The sequence below is a fragment of the Fusarium oxysporum genome, chromosome 10 (assembly GCF_000149955.1).
Source record: "Fusarium oxysporum f. sp. lycopersici 4287 chromosome 10, whole genome shotgun sequence".
In the NCBI taxonomy this organism is placed as follows: Eukaryota; Fungi; Ascomycota; class Sordariomycetes; order Hypocreales; family Nectriaceae; genus Fusarium; species Fusarium oxysporum.
The window spans coordinates 2,791,985-2,806,533 of NC_030995.1; the positions used below are offsets into that span (position 1 = coordinate 2,791,985).

Consider the following 14,549-nt stretch of genomic DNA (forward strand, 5'->3'; position numbering starts at 1 on the left):
GGCTTAAGCTGTCCCTCGTTAGCGGCCGTCGGCCCTTTTCTAATTGGCTTTCATCTCGGCCAGTCTAAAGCATTGACGCCCTCCACCTCGCTCCGAAACGATTCCCTTGTGTCGTCGAGGTGACGAATAAACCAGCCCGTTGATTGCCACTCTCTCAACCTTCTTACCTTGGTATCTGGGGGTTAGCGTTCGGTTGGCAACACGGCATAATCAGCGAGATCATCGCCTATCTATGGGGATGAGGGGTAGGACAAGGTGCCCCCGATGATTTCTCTGCAACTTATCGAGGCACTGTCTCTGACTAGCTGCATTCAACCCTCTTCCTCTCTTTGGTTTGTTAAGAAGGCAGTGATCCTCCTATTCATCGGGCAGAATAAAATCAACATCCACATTTTTTGTTACCAAATTACACGTATTCTTCATTAATTCCATCGACTCTTTGTACCACCATGGCTCACCACAGTGCAACAAGAGATGAATTTGTCGGAACCAATAGAGCCGTCGAAAGGCCATACGAAGAGAGCATCGGTTCGACTACCATGCCAACGGTCGGCGGCGACACCATCGAAAATGGCACGATTTCGGCCTTTGGATACGCCCCTGCCTATCGCCGGGTCTTGGGCGCACTAGTAGGCGTTGCGATTGTTATGGCTCTATCGTCGTATGTTCCACAATTCTGGCTTGCTCGTCTTTCGTATACCGTCTCACTTATGAGTCCCTAGGCCACTCGGTGCAATTATGGTGGTTGGCTCATACCAAGTGACTTACGCAGGCTATTGGGGGCTTTCGTGGTAATGTCCATTGGCTTCGCCTTCCACCAACAAATCTGACATACTTTGTATAGGGGATGGATCCTTCCAAATCTGATGATGCTTCCTCAAGCCATCGCTATTGCAGAGCTATGTTCGTCCATGCCCGTTAATGGAGGGTTCTATTGGTGGTCTGCAGCCTTGGCTCCTAGAAAATTATCTCGCCCCGTCGCCTTTATAGTAGGATGGTTCAATGTCCTATCCTTGGCAACTGCACTCGCTGCTTTTGCATACGCTATTGCAGCAGGGATTGCTGAGACCATCACCATTGCGACGGAACATGAGTTTTCTAACGCAGAACTGATGGGTATTTCCATGGGCGTCATCACGCTCTGGGCTAGCCTAATGCTACTACGACTGGAGAATGTGAGCATCGTTATGATCATTACGGGTAAGGATATCAAGATCAAAGTTTTATGTCAAACTCGGAGCTTGCTGACTATTCCTGCCTTCCCGGCAAATAGCAACTTTCTTGGGTCTATCGTGTATCGGCTTCATCATTGCCCTTCCGGTTCGCCATTCCATGCTCGATATTCCGTTTGCCAGCGCGGAAGATGTTTTCGGCAGTTACAAGAATTATTCTTCGGACTGGCCTGAAACAGGAATTGCAGTTCCGTTCTGCTTCTATGGTGCTCTGTTCGTCAATTCAATCTGGGCCGCTCCGGCCTACGTGGCTGAAGAGACTCACGATGCTCGAAGGGAGGCTCCAAAGGCCATCATGGAGTCTTTTGTTTGTACAGCAATACTAGGTCTAGGTATATGCCTGGCTTTCGCCTTTTGCATACCTGACATGGACGCTGTCGTTGAAGACAAAACGTAAGTTTGACTGCAGTCTAGAGCTACCCCATCACTTCCCGAAAAGCTATTGGATGCTGACGGAGAGTTACGTGACAGAGGCTATCCCTTCTTCGTCATAGTATCCGATCATTGGGGGGGACCCAGTACTGTTGCCTTTCTCCTTCTTGGCAGTTTCTTCTCAACCATCGGAGGGAGCGGCATGCTTCTTACCTACGCAACGCAGGTGGCGGCTTTTGCCAGAGATGGAGGTCTTCCTTATAGCTCCTATCTCAGTCGCGTACACCAGCGAACCAATATGCCTCTGGCGGCCACAGGCCTCTTGCTCTGCCTGTCATATTTATTTCTTCTTTTGTCTCTATCCTCACACGCTAGTGATATCGTGTACTCCCTGGCAACACTGGCGAGCTTGATTATATGGGCTACACCCATTACCTTTCGGCTTTTTGCCCGTGACAGGTGGGTACCTGGGCCTTTCTACACAGGGCGATTCAGCTGGACCATCCACCTTTTGGGGGTGCTCACTTCTGCGTATTTTCTCATCACTCGTGCATTTCCGCCGACCAAAGACGAGCTCCCTCTTACTATTATCGTTGTTCTAGGGGTTCTCGTGGCTTCTGTTCTTGCATACGTGCTTGGTGGTGGTGACTTCAAAGGCCTTGATCTGGTCGCTCTAGAGTCATGGAGACACAACAATCGTCACTGCATAGAAGGCACAGTTGATTTTGCCGACATTGTGCGACAATCGACGGTCGACCACATGATCAACAAATAAAGTGGGAGATGGATTCCTCTATCAAGTTTAGAATCTTGGTTCATCTACGACGTGTCCTACAACTGCACACTTCTCATATGTAACACGATGAGCTGTGATGTACTAAGTTTAATCAACGCAAACACTTAAGACAGGACCTGAATATTGTCGACAGATCTGTGTTTACTTCCCAAGAAGAGTCTACCGACTGAATGCATGTAAATCTGTAAGCGAAATAACATTATTATCCGTGTTTTGTTTTCATTGTTTCAAAGGTTACATGTCAGACGATTCTCAGAATTCATCTAGTCAGTAGTCACGCGTTACGAAGCTGGCAATCAATGTCAACTGCCCATAGCTACTTAAATCTTGCTACTCGATAGCGTCCTGTTTGTCTCTACCTAACCACTCTGGTTGTATAGGAACAACACATCTCTTTTCATTCACTCGATATGTTATGCCAGAGACTTTATGCCTGTACGGACCACCCAGGGATAACTTCGACCTTTTATCCCATACGTTGTTTCATAATTACTTTACAAGTCTTCAATTTAGCGGATGGAATATGGAGCACTGATTCACAGTGAAACTGGATTCTTGCTCACTATAGGAGTTGAATGTACTATCGTAGCGACGCGATTGCTTCTGCCACCATGCTGATTCGCTCAGACAACAAACGCTCATCACTTACCGAGAATGCCTCTGGTAGTTGACGGCTCTCACTCTGCCCGATCACAGCTTTGGCCAAAATCTCGCCTGCAAGCCAACAATAGGGCATCCCATAACCATTGAATCCAGCAACAATCCACTCTCCTGCTCCCGACCGGCCCGTGGTCGAAGGAGAAAGCCTACCAACGTATGGTGCTCCGTCCTGAGTAAATCCCATGATTCCGCTCCACGCACTGATTAGTGGATCTTTGTTGATCTCAGTGTAATTGAAAAACTGAGGTAGGATTTTCTGCAAGTGCTCGACACAGATCGCACTGACGGCTGTGTCATCAGCTGTCAAGCTCTGGTCCATGGTTGCCTTTTCGCCCCCAATAAAGAAAAAGCCCGACTTGGCATTTTGGGTTAGATACCATAGTCCGTCAGCAAGCGTTTCAGTTTCTTCATCATAAGCGGGGACGTAGTGGAAGCCAAAAGAGTCTTTTGATCCATTATTAGGGACGCCAGGACCAAGATCCTGAACCGTCATCGTTCCACGGACCGGGAACAGTAGGCCACGAAGCTTCGGGACTAGGTGGCTCGCGTAACCATTTGTACAGTGGATAACATGGCGAGCACGGGTCTGACCTCGGGGGGAACTGACGACGTACGTTCCGTCGATGTGCTCGATTGAGGTGACTGGAGTGTTGGTTTCGATGTCTAACCGGCCTGTGTACTTTGCCATCAGAGCCTCGAATACCTTGGTGATAACACGATATGGCCACATTACCCCAGCAGACAAAGTCACACCGCCGGTTGAGCCGTGAACACCATGGTTCTATGGCAAAAATATACGAGGTCAGAGAGCTTGTGTTTGTGTAGAAGCGAGGTCACATACCTTGAGGACAACATCCTTGTCAATGACGCTGTAAATACCTCGCAGATGGGGATGATCCGCTTCCATTTGTGCAATGCTATCTTTCATGGCAGCAAAAGTCTCTTCATCCAAGAAAGTGCGTACTTTGGTAACGTCGCGATACTCACTCTCGTCAGGTGCGTATTCATCAATAATCTCTTTCATCCTCTCACAGGTCTTGAAGGTGAAAGACGCGATATCCCCGGCTACTTCTTTGCCGAACCGTTCCTTGTACTCAGAGTAAATCTCGCCAGCGTTGGTGGCCAATTGGCCTCCATTGCGGCCAGTAGCTCCGGAGCACAGTGATCGTGCTTCAAAGACTACCACTCTGGCTTCCTGATCATTATCGAGGATGGTTTTGGTGACACTGGCGCCAGTGATACCAGACCCGATCACAACAACGTCAGCTGTCGTTGGGAAGGATGGGGACCTGGTATTAGCCAATGGGTGTGGTATGTGCTGCCAATAAGACGAGGTCGGGTTTTGTCGAGGGAGGCCTGGATCCTGAGTGAGGTACTCTTCGATGACATGTACTAGCACGAAGCAGTCAGTAAGCAGGGTTGGAGAAAGTGAATGGGGAAGAATGAACTACCAAGATCTTTTGACGACTCCATGATTGCTGCTAGCCAGGTGGTTGCGATGTTGCGAAGCCTGTACACAGTTTCGACCGATAGATTTTCGATATTTAGGATGACGTATAAGTTGAAGCAAAAGAAGACGACATGTTTAACATTCAATACGGTCCTGTTTGGATAGTTGCTCAAATAATACAGCAATTACTCCAATCAAGAAGCTGCAAAAGCCGAGATGACCGATGGAGCCCGCGGGTTCCTATGTTCAGGGCCGGCCCCCCACCAAACTCATTGATTGGCTGTACCCTAGTGGCGGTGCTATCTAGCAAATGTCACCGCCGGCCGATTTCTGAGACGCCCAGTACGATGCTCGAATTGCCCCACCCAGTACAGAGTTCGGCGCCTTTCCTCCGCTCTCAAATGTCCATGCATCGGCAACCATCACTTCAAATTTCAGTCGTGTAGTGCTCATCGTCGTTAGTATCATTTCGCAGCCTGTTTTTGTGCAATCTCCAATTCACGACACTCTAGCCTGCAATTCGTCCCTTGTCATCGGGCAGTCCACGAGCGGTCTCAAGCTACACTACAGCAATGGCCGACATCTCTGAGCAGAAGTTCAAGGCAGTTTACCAGAACTTGCGATCCACATTTCGATCTGGAAAGACCAAAGACCTCAGATGGAGAAAGTTGCAGTTGAAGCAGCTATTCTGGCTTCTTGATGAGAATGAAGCCGCTTTCATTGACTCCTTGGCACAGGATCTACATAGACATGCCTTCGAGTCCCTCATGGCTGATATCAACGAGGCCAAAAAAGCTATTCTTGAAGCCCTCGATCACTTGGAGGAATGGGCTCGAGGTGCGGCACCCCCCGAGGCTGGCTTCATTTATGGAACGCTTGGGAAAGCGTGGATTCGTAAAGAACCGCTGGGTCTTGTGCTGGTCATAGGAGCCTGGAACTTTCCCATCTCGACGCTCGTTGATGTTGCCATTGCTGCTATCGCCGCAGGCAACGCTGTCATCATGAAGCCTTCAGAAATGGCGCCCCACACAGAAAGTTTGATAGCCAGTCTTGTACCCAAATACATGGATACCTCGGCTATTTCTGTCGTATGCGCCAAGCCTGCTCAAATGGCATTCATCCTTGATCATCAATTCGATTTCATATTCTACACCGGCAGCACTCAAGTCGGACGTATCATCGCTTCAGCTGCAGCTAAACATGTCACACCGACAGCCCTCGAGCTCGGTGGCCAAGCACCGGCAATTGTTACCAAGACAGCTGATATCAATACGGCCGCCAAACGCCTAGTCAATGCAAAGCTTCAGAATCTCGGCCAGATCTGTGTTTGCGTCAATCATGTCTTCGCGGATCCAAGCATACACGACGAGTTGGTGACTCGCATGATATACTGGCTCAAGACTATGCTTGAAAATGGCAACGATACTCTTGCTCGCATCATCAACGACAAGCACTTTGATCGGCTGGAAAGGTTGATTCAAACCACCGAGGGACATATTGCCTATACCGGAGAGCATGTGTCGGCAGAAAGATATATTCATCCGACCATCGTAGAGGGTGTTACAATGTCTGATAGCCTTCTTTCGCACGAGATTTTTGGTCCTGTGCTGCCGGTAATCAAAGCCGAAGCCAAGAAAGCGATTCAAATCATCAATGACATGCCGCACCCTCTAGCTCTCTACGTCTTTTCTCAATCCCAGAAAGAGATCGATGAGATATTATCTTCAACACAGTCTGGTGGAGTTACCATCAATGATGTGGCTATTCACGCAGATGTGCCATCTGCACCTTTCGGCGGCGTGGGTAATTCAGGTCACGGAAGTTACCATGGAAAATGGGGGTTTGATACTTTTAGTCACAACAGAACCGTTGTCACTCTTCCTGGATGGATTGATCGGTTCACTGAGTGGCGTTATCCTCCATTCAACATTGCCAATCGGCCCGAAATTGATGCTGGTAAACCAAACTTCAAGAAAGGCGAGACTTTAGAGGAGCAACGTGTGGGAAAGTCGTGGTTTGCAGCCATCCCTGTGCTGGGATATTTGTTTAGATAGGTTGAATAAGTGTAGGTATTGAGCTCCGTGAGGCAATTAAAACTATAAAGACTATTTCGCCGAACCTCCATCTTTCGACCTTGTATGACCAGTCATCAGGCAGTTAACGTCTAATTACATGGCTACATACTTAGTATTTGTTCAAATTATCTCAGGCTCAAAAACGGCTCGTCAATGACACGCTCTTCTGTGGATCATTTTCATAAATGACTCTTGAACATTTGCATTCTGCATGGCTTCAGGTGTCTTTAAGCCTTAACTAGACCTTTGAATTCTGGAAACCGTATCGGATGGCTGTAAAAGGGACTGTCACTCCTCTGTAAGAAGAACAACCCACTGATTGCTTTTGGCCGAAAACGAGCCTATCCCATTCAATAAGACTAGTGTTAGTAAGTCGGTCGTATTGCTAATACTGTGGGACTTCTGATGAGCAACTAACCATGTGGGAATAAATCGCCGTCGGTGTTTTATCTACTCTTCGGGGCCTACGAGTCCGCTAAGGTGGCTTCCTCGGATTCCGCGGCCAGCTACTGGATGCTAGGATACGGGAGGGGGATTAGAAAGATACGATGTGTTCATATAATGGGTTGCTAAGCTGGTCGCTGCCACGAGTTGGCATAATGAGACAGAGTAATTCTCATCCTCAGGTTCACATATTTGTGTATATTTTTCAATCCGTCAGTTACATGTGGCATCATGGCGTTAAGCTGCGATGAATCGACGCCTATACCCGAGCCTAGGGGCTTACCATTTTTGGGAAACGTTACAGAATTTAGGTCTGAGGACTCTTTACAAGACCTCGATCGACTTCATGATACCTATGGTACGTGACCCGACTCATAATCCCCAGGCCTATACCGTGATCATGTTGCCACTGACACACAGACGTAACTCAGGTGAGATCTACCGATTGAGATTCCCCAAAGTGGGATCTTGCGTTATTGTAGGCAGTCAAAAGCTCGTCAACGAGCTCTGTGATGAAAAACGCTTCAGGAAGGCCATACAAGCAGAGTTAGCTGAGATTCGTCTTGCCGCTGGCGATGGCTTGTTTACTGCCAGAGAGGGAGAGGTCAGCTGGGATATTGCCCATCGCGTTCTTATGCCTGTCTTTGGACCAACAGCCATCAGATCAATGTTCGACGAGATGTACGATGTCGTTTCCCAGATGACTCTGAAATGGGCTCGTTATGGGCCAACCTCCCCAATTTCTGCGAGTGAGGACTTTACTCGCCTAGCTCTCGACACAATCGCTCTCTGCTCCATGGGCTACCGCTTTAACTCTTTTTACAAAGATACAACACATCCGTTCGTCCAGTCTATGAGTGATTCATTAGTCGAGCTTGGAAATCGTAGCTTGCGGCCAAGTTGGGCGAGAATCTTCTATCGATCGTCTGAGCGCAAACTGGCCAAAGATATCAATTTCATGCGAACTACGTCCGAGGATCTCATCAAAGCGCGCAAGGCCGATCCCAACGCCGACCAGAGAAAGGATCTCCTGGCAGCCATGATGAATGGTGTGGATCCAAGAACAGGCTCTAGGATGGATGATGAAAGCATCATCAACAATCTTCTCACTTTCCTCATTGCGGGGCACGAAACAACCTCTGGAACTCTGTCCTTTGCGTTTTACTCAATGCTCAAGAATCCAGACGCTTATCTAAAGGCCCAACAAGAGGTTGACTCTATCATGGGGCGGGATCCTATCACTGTTGATAAGCTGTTCCAGTTGAAATACGTCCCAGCTGTAAGTAAACCCGATAGCCAACCTAGCGAGAAGCTTGCTCATAAAGTCGCTGGACTGAGTTCTGATTCGATAATAGGTATTGCGTGAGACACTCCGCCAATGCTCGCCGATTCCCGGTATCACTCTTGAAGCCCGTGAAGACACGTTGCTAGATGGAAAGTATCACATTAGGAAGGGTGAAGCTGTGGCAGCTATTTTTTCCAAGTCTCATCTCGATCCCTTGGTGTATGGCGCAGATGCTAAGGAATTCAAACCGGAACGCATGATGGACGAGAATTTCGATCGCTTACAACAAGAGTTCCCCAATTGCTGGAAACCCTTTGGTAATGGCGTCAGGGCTTGCATAGGAAGGGCTTTCGCATGGCAAGAGATGCTCCTAGCTACGTCTATGCTGTTGCAAAACTTCGACTTTTACCTCGACGACCCCTTATATAAGCTCAAAATTGCTGAAACCCTCACAATCAAACCCAAGGATTTTCTTATGGGGGCGTCTCTCCGCCACAACATGACTCCTCTCGATTTAGAAAGTCACCTCCGAGGCACAAACAACAAACAGGGCATTCCCGCTGCTCACAGCCAGTCTCCACCGTCTACGATTAAGGCCAGTATTGCTGCTACCCCTATAAGTATTTATTATGGTTCCAACAGTGGTACCTGCGAGATCCTCGCCCGACGGCTGGCTTCTAATGCTTCATCGCACGGCTTCAGTGTAATGGTAATCGATACGCTGGATACTGCCAGGAACAGGCTGCCTCAGGATCATCCGGTTGTCATCTTTGTAGCTTCTTACGAGGGCCAACCACCTGATAATGCCGCGCACTTCGTGAACTGGATCCAGAGTATGACTGGTAATGAGGTGCAAAAGGTCCACTATGTCGTTTTTGGTGTCGGCAATTCGGAATGGCGGCAAACCTTTCACCGAATTCCCAAATTGATCGACGACGAACTTGGGAAACGTGGCGGCGAGCGACTTGTGACTTTGGGCCTGACAAATGTTGCCGAAAAAGACCCTTTTCTGGACTTCGAGATATGGGAAAGTAAGGAACTATGGCCTGCTCTTGAGAAAAAGTACCCTGACGTTACTGGAGGGACGCCAGAAGCTTTAGTGGGATCTATGGGACTGAGTGTCGATATTTCGGTATCTCGTGCTTCGGCTCTACGGAAAAGTGTCAAAGAAGCTATAGTAACAGGTGTGAGGGATCTCGCCGCTCCGGGGCTACCCCGTAAAAGACACATTGAGATGAAACTCCCTTCAGGCTGCTCGTACGAGGTGGGCGATTACCTTGAGGTCCTTCCAATGAACCCTCGCGATGCTGTCACTCGGGCCCTCCGACGTTTCAAACTGCCTTGGGATGCTGTTCTTACGATCGCTGGTAGCGAGATTACCTCCCTACCAATTGGTATCCCGGTATCTGCATGGGACGTGCTCAGCTCTTATGTTGAGTTAGCATTCCTCTCTACAAGAAAAGATACACTCGTTCTTGCATCCTACGCGCAAAGCGAAAAGGTCAGAACAGAAATTGAGCTCCTTGCTTCTGACGTTAAATTCAAGAGCGAGATCGAAGACAAGCGTGTATCTATTCTAGATCTGCTTGAACGATTTCCGTCGGTTGAATTGCCGATTGCTACATACTTAGGCATGCTGCAACCCATCAGGACTAGGCAGTAGTAAGTTAAAGATGCTTGATGCCTTCATCCTATATTTCACAGCTTTACTAACCTTGAACTTACTGACAGTTCCATCTCATCCTCACCCCTCAAGGACCCAAGCCATGCTACTTTGACCTATTCGGTACTTGAAACGCCCTCGTTGAGTGGACAAGGTCTTTACATGGGAGTAGCCTCGAACTTTCTTGCGAGTTTGAAGCCAGATGATCGGCTCCAGGTATCTATACGACGGTCCAACATTGCGTTTCACCTTCCGCTTGCTCCGGATACTACACCAATCATCTGCGTCGCTGCTGGCGCTGGTCTAGCCCCTTTCCGCGGGTTTATACAGCAAAGATCTATTCAAATGAAGGCAGACCGCATATTGGCGCCTGCGCTGCTTATATTTGGTTGCCGTCGTCGGGATGACGATCTTTACCGAGAGGAATTCGACGCTTGGGAAGGTGAGGGTGCTGTGGTCGTGAAGAGAGCATACTCGCGTGATGCCAAACTGACAGCCGGATGCAAATATGTTCAAGATCGAGTCATTGAACAACAGGAATATATTAGGAAACTTTGGAATCAAGGGGGGAATGTCTACGTATGTGGAAGTAGGCAAGTCGGTGACGCAGTGGAAGGGGCGCTTGGGAGCATCCTGAGTGGGGTGCAGGGCGGAGATCGAGAGGATGGCAAAAGATTCTTAGACAACTTTAGAAACAAGCGTTTCGTCATGGATATATTCAGTTGATCCTGTACTGTAGTTGCCTGCACTTGGTCTACTATCGAGGGTGCGAAGCCTTCTAAAGTTTAATAGACCACGCATGGGATGATAGAGAACAGGTACGACAGTGTGCCTGTTTACGAAAGCTGCATCGTTGAGAAGGGTGCATACATCAGCACCAGCCTGGTTGGGTTCGACATGACAGGCCAATTGTTGGCCAGTCGGTTGTTGAACAGATTAACCAGTAGTAGGAATCTGATATGTGGTTGAGTATCAAGCGAGACCTATTCTTGAGCCCAAATACATCCGTATTCATCGTTAACCATTCCAAAAGTACCCGATTGTCGCAAGCTTTGAATTTGGAAAACCACCAGCCTATTCTTTCTACATTTGTTGTTGAGATGATTAATCGTTACTTGTCGGCCCCCTTGCTAAGAGGGTAGTCCTTGGCCTTCTTCCGCCAGTAATATTGAAAGAATTCGATATCAATTTCACTAATGACTATTGAAGGCTCGGCTAACCCCCTATATTTCGAAATATCCCTGTCATCAAGTAGTGGCTGGCTCACCTTGATAAAAAGCGCAAGCAATGCAGCCTCCTCCTCAGTTCTGGAATAGCTAGTGGTTGCGTATCCCAGCTGATTGCACCACTGTTTCTAGCATCAATACTAGCCTCGAAAATGTCTGCAAGCTCTTGACTATCCCAGAGACCATCTTTCCGGTGCAAAGATCGAAGCATAGATATCGTCTTGCGTTGAATGGCAGCGTCGTTACAAGACTTTAGGACGGCCGCCAAGGCAGATACTAAATCGCAATCCAGGACAAAGATAGGTATCTTCCGGGCTATATCCAGCTTTATCAATTCCTCAGCTCGTTCCAGGATAAACTCACAGTCTTTCTTTTCAAAGTCATCTTCAAAAGTGTCTATCTTGATGAGAGCAGCCCAGACGGCCTGGGTTAGAGAGAGCTTTGCCAGTTGATAGCGAGCAGAGACTGAAAGCTGTTCCTTAAGTTTTCTTTTCCTCAAAGGCTCAAACTTGGAGTTCCATGTTTTATACGCTGACTGAGCCGCGGGAAATGCCGCGCCTGCATTGTTCAAGTTAAAACCCATGGAGGAAGGCAGGATATCTCCACCATCAAATGGCTCGGTATTGTGGAATATTTTCCTGTTGAATGAGTTGGGAAATCCAGTGCATGCATATCCAATATCGTTTGAGAGTTTAATCGCTTTCGACAAGCTGTCAAAAGGCACAGTCAGATCTCCAAGGTCAACAGCTTGATGATGGTTCCAGTACGGGAAAACGGTGGCGGCATTGTACACAGCCGCAGATTGTCGTAGTGAGAGTAAGATGTCCGATATACTCCTTATAATACTGTCGCTTTGTTGCAGAGTCCTTTTGGTCCAGGGCTGGTCGGGTGCAGTGTTTTGTTGTCGATGATATAAAGATGTAAGGAGACGGCGTCCTGCATTCAAGTGACAGATTGATTCGGCTGGACGACCAAGAAGGTTCTCAATGCAAATGAAGATAATGCAGCAAGCAAGGACAATCTGTAGAGTGTTTTCCGAGCTTTTTGTCATAAGCGGCCGTATGTAAGCAATGGCGCAGTTGTAATTTTGGATGGCTTCTTCCTCGATATGCACAATAGATGAGGAGTGTGATACTCCAACGCGGCTTCCCAGAAAAAATCGATGTGCTCCACCTAGGGCGCAGAGGGCATGTCTGATGGCATGAACAGAATACGAAGCCGGCAAGATAAATTGGAACCAAAAGTCGATTGAATCGGATGTCTGGAGGAAATCCTCGAGTGTATGTTGTCTGGCATGATGAAAGAGGGCCGCGATTGATTCGTCAGCAAATTGAATTGTTGTCAAGGCTGGCATTGGAGAGATCTTCCGCTCATGAAGTCTTCCCTGCGATGCGAGGTAGGCTGGATCAGGCTTTTTTGGCCTTCTCTTTGTGCGCATTTGAGTGCACGGTCTAGGTTGTTCGTATCCTCCACATTGGAAAGAATCTTTGAAACATCGCCGACATCCAGGCTTTCCCTCATCGCATTTGAGATGGCGGGCTCTAGAACAGTGTTAGACAGCAACCTTCTAAGTATTTTCAGCTATATGCTGTACCCAGCACGTACTTGCTGTCTTGGAAGTCAGTACTACAAAAGGGCGAGACGAAGAAATGTGCCACGAACCAAGTAACGCAACCAGTCCTGACTTTAGGAGCATTGGCCCTTGTCCATTTTTTGTTTCCTCTTTCTTTATCGATGACTTTATGAACCGTTTCCATCTGTATCGTTTCTTCGGGCTATGATATACAGAGCAGGTTGTGGACAGCTGGCGTGCGAAACGAAAGCGTTCTTGTGTTTTTTGTTTTTACTTTTATAAACGGGGAGCTTGGAAGCAGGCTTTTAAAAAGGTGTCGGATACACGGATACAGTTGGTCCTAGCTGCAGAGAAAGTCTAATTTTTTGAGTGGAGCCGATGGGGATAGCGGTACCTGAGAGGCTGAGTCAAAAAAGGTGTTCAAGGATCCGCTTCCCTACTTCTAGAATACCGGGAGGCAGCCCACAAACAGATCCACATTTCCCTATTCCGTACAATCGCGTTCAGGGTAGACTGTCTACGGGGATGGAATATTACCCCGCCAAGATTGTACATTGTAGGCAAAATAGCACTCTCCCAGAAACCTCCGCAGGTTGACTAACAGTCCCTCCTCGATAGGAAACGATAGTAGGTAGGTATAAGGGTCACCAACAGCCTAATCATCTTGCTCGTTTCCCTGGGCACACGTCGCGGACGAATTGCATGCTTTTCTGAGAAATCTTCATCTACCAGAGCTGCTTCTACATCAAGGTCCGTTCGCCGGCCATTCCACATTTGGATTCCCTCAGTTCGATATATATCTAATTTGATATCCTATTATCTTCATGAAGCAAAAGCACATTGCGCAAGGAGCAACTTATATGCGCGCTAGAGCCAATGAAATATGGCTGTCACATTTTTTCACTAGCTGGGCCTCTATCCCATCCATTCTCTTCTTATAGTTGTTAATAATGAATGTAATTTTCGTTCTAGCCTGCGTCAGTCCCCTTTCTTAATCATGTGATGCAATAAACTATGCAGATAGCTTTGTTGTAATGCATAGGTTTTGGTTCGGACACTGCGTCCTCGTTCAAGTCATCATTGGAGCAACTGATGGAAGCCCGAAGGCAGTCCTAATCAGCTGATCATCTGGAAGGAAGCAAGTTAAAGCCGAACCTCAAATGGCTGCGCCAGACTTGCTTGTCCTTTGGAGGGCTTGCTTGTGTTGTTGGTAGTTTCGTACTATAGGGTAAGGAGAGCTATGGGCGACTTTTTTAACAATTTTGTTCTCATCGCACCATCATAGCGAAGACTCGAAAGCTAAAATAGCCTTTGTTATCCGCTACCCGCGTCATTGCCTAGCATTTTGCATCTTATCATTCACTTCGTACAAGATCGGGCAATAACGTTAAACACGACTTGAGACCCCCAAACTATTAGGCCCATCATCTCAATCAATTCTCGTTTTCCTGGCCGAGGCGCTGCGCGTGGAAATCAAATGTACATTCCAGAACCTGCTTAGATGGTGTCATGCCTCTCCAGTGTGGCAACCGTACACTAGGCGGTGCATTGCGATCGCACGGCTGAGTTGGGATTCTAAGTAAGAATTATCTACCAAAGTTATCCGTAAGCTCAAACAGCGCCACTACCGCGAGGGTCATTTAGTAAGTCGAATGCAAGCCATATCTATGCGGGACTTTATCGTCGTGAGGGATCTCTTGGAACACATTTTTTTTCTGGACACGAGTTTTCTAAATTGACATACGCTGTTGTAAATGGCCAGTCGGCGCTTTA

General features: G+C 47.8%; 5 protein-coding genes across 6 annotated transcripts; 3 read left to right on the forward strand and 2 right to left on the reverse strand.

The window, feature by feature from the left end:
- The first annotated feature begins 176 nt into the window (after positions 1–176).
- On the forward strand, positions 177–2,447 carry FOXG_17218 (uncharacterized protein). The gene is made up of 5 exons (XM_018397236.1): positions 177–661; positions 723–791; positions 845–1,200; positions 1,274–1,625; positions 1,704–2,447. The coding sequence occupies exons 1-5, from the start codon at positions 450–452 to the stop codon at positions 2,377–2,379; spliced, it is 1,665 nt and encodes a 554-aa protein (XP_018258148.1). The 5' UTR covers positions 177–449; the 3' UTR covers positions 2,380–2,447.
- Positions 2,448–2,980: 533 nt separating this feature from the next.
- On the reverse strand, positions 2,981–4,661 carry FOXG_17219 (uncharacterized protein; the record flags this gene model as incomplete). The annotated part of the gene is made up of 3 exons (XM_018397237.1): positions 4,512–4,661; positions 3,902–4,452; positions 2,981–3,841 (listed from the first exon to the last, which is right to left on the reverse strand). The coding sequence occupies exons 1-3, from the start codon at positions 4,531–4,533 to the stop codon at positions 2,981–2,983; spliced, it is 1,434 nt and encodes a 477-aa protein (XP_018258149.1). The 5' UTR covers positions 4,534–4,661.
- Positions 4,662–4,929: 268 nt separating this feature from the next.
- Positions 4,930–6,626, forward strand: FOXG_17220 (uncharacterized protein). The gene has a single exon (XM_018397238.1). The coding sequence runs from the start codon at positions 5,083–5,085 to the stop codon at positions 6,562–6,564; it is 1,482 nt and encodes a 493-aa protein (XP_018258150.1). The 5' UTR covers positions 4,930–5,082; the 3' UTR covers positions 6,565–6,626.
- A 634-nt stretch (positions 6,627–7,260) lies between these two features.
- Positions 7,261–10,784, forward strand: FOXG_17221 (bifunctional P-450:NADPH-P450 reductase (Fatty acid omega-hydroxylase) (P450foxy); the record flags this gene model as incomplete). Its single annotated transcript, XM_018397239.1, has 4 exons — positions 7,261–7,387; positions 7,461–8,308; positions 8,385–9,976; positions 10,046–10,784. 4 exons carry the CDS (start codon positions 7,261–7,263, stop codon positions 10,701–10,703), a joined length of 3,225 nt encoding a protein of 1,074 aa, XP_018258151.1. The 3' UTR covers positions 10,704–10,784.
- Positions 10,785–11,135: 351 nt separating this feature from the next.
- On the reverse strand, positions 11,136–13,063 carry FOXG_22751 (uncharacterized protein). 2 transcript variants are annotated; one of them, XM_018403165.1, is made up of 3 exons: positions 12,866–13,063; positions 12,809–12,811; positions 11,136–12,744 (listed from the first exon to the last, which is right to left on the reverse strand). In XM_018403165.1, the coding sequence occupies exons 1-3, from the start codon at positions 12,958–12,960 to the stop codon at positions 11,241–11,243; spliced, it is 1,602 nt and encodes a 533-aa protein (XP_018258152.1). In that variant the 5' UTR covers positions 12,961–13,063; the 3' UTR covers positions 11,136–11,240. The 2 variants fall into 2 exon arrangements, with proteins under 2 accessions (XP_018258152.1, XP_018258153.1); XM_018403166.1 differs by having other exon boundaries at positions 11,136–12,811; positions 12,866–13,061.
- Between the last annotated feature and the right edge of the window lie 1,486 nt (positions 13,064–14,549).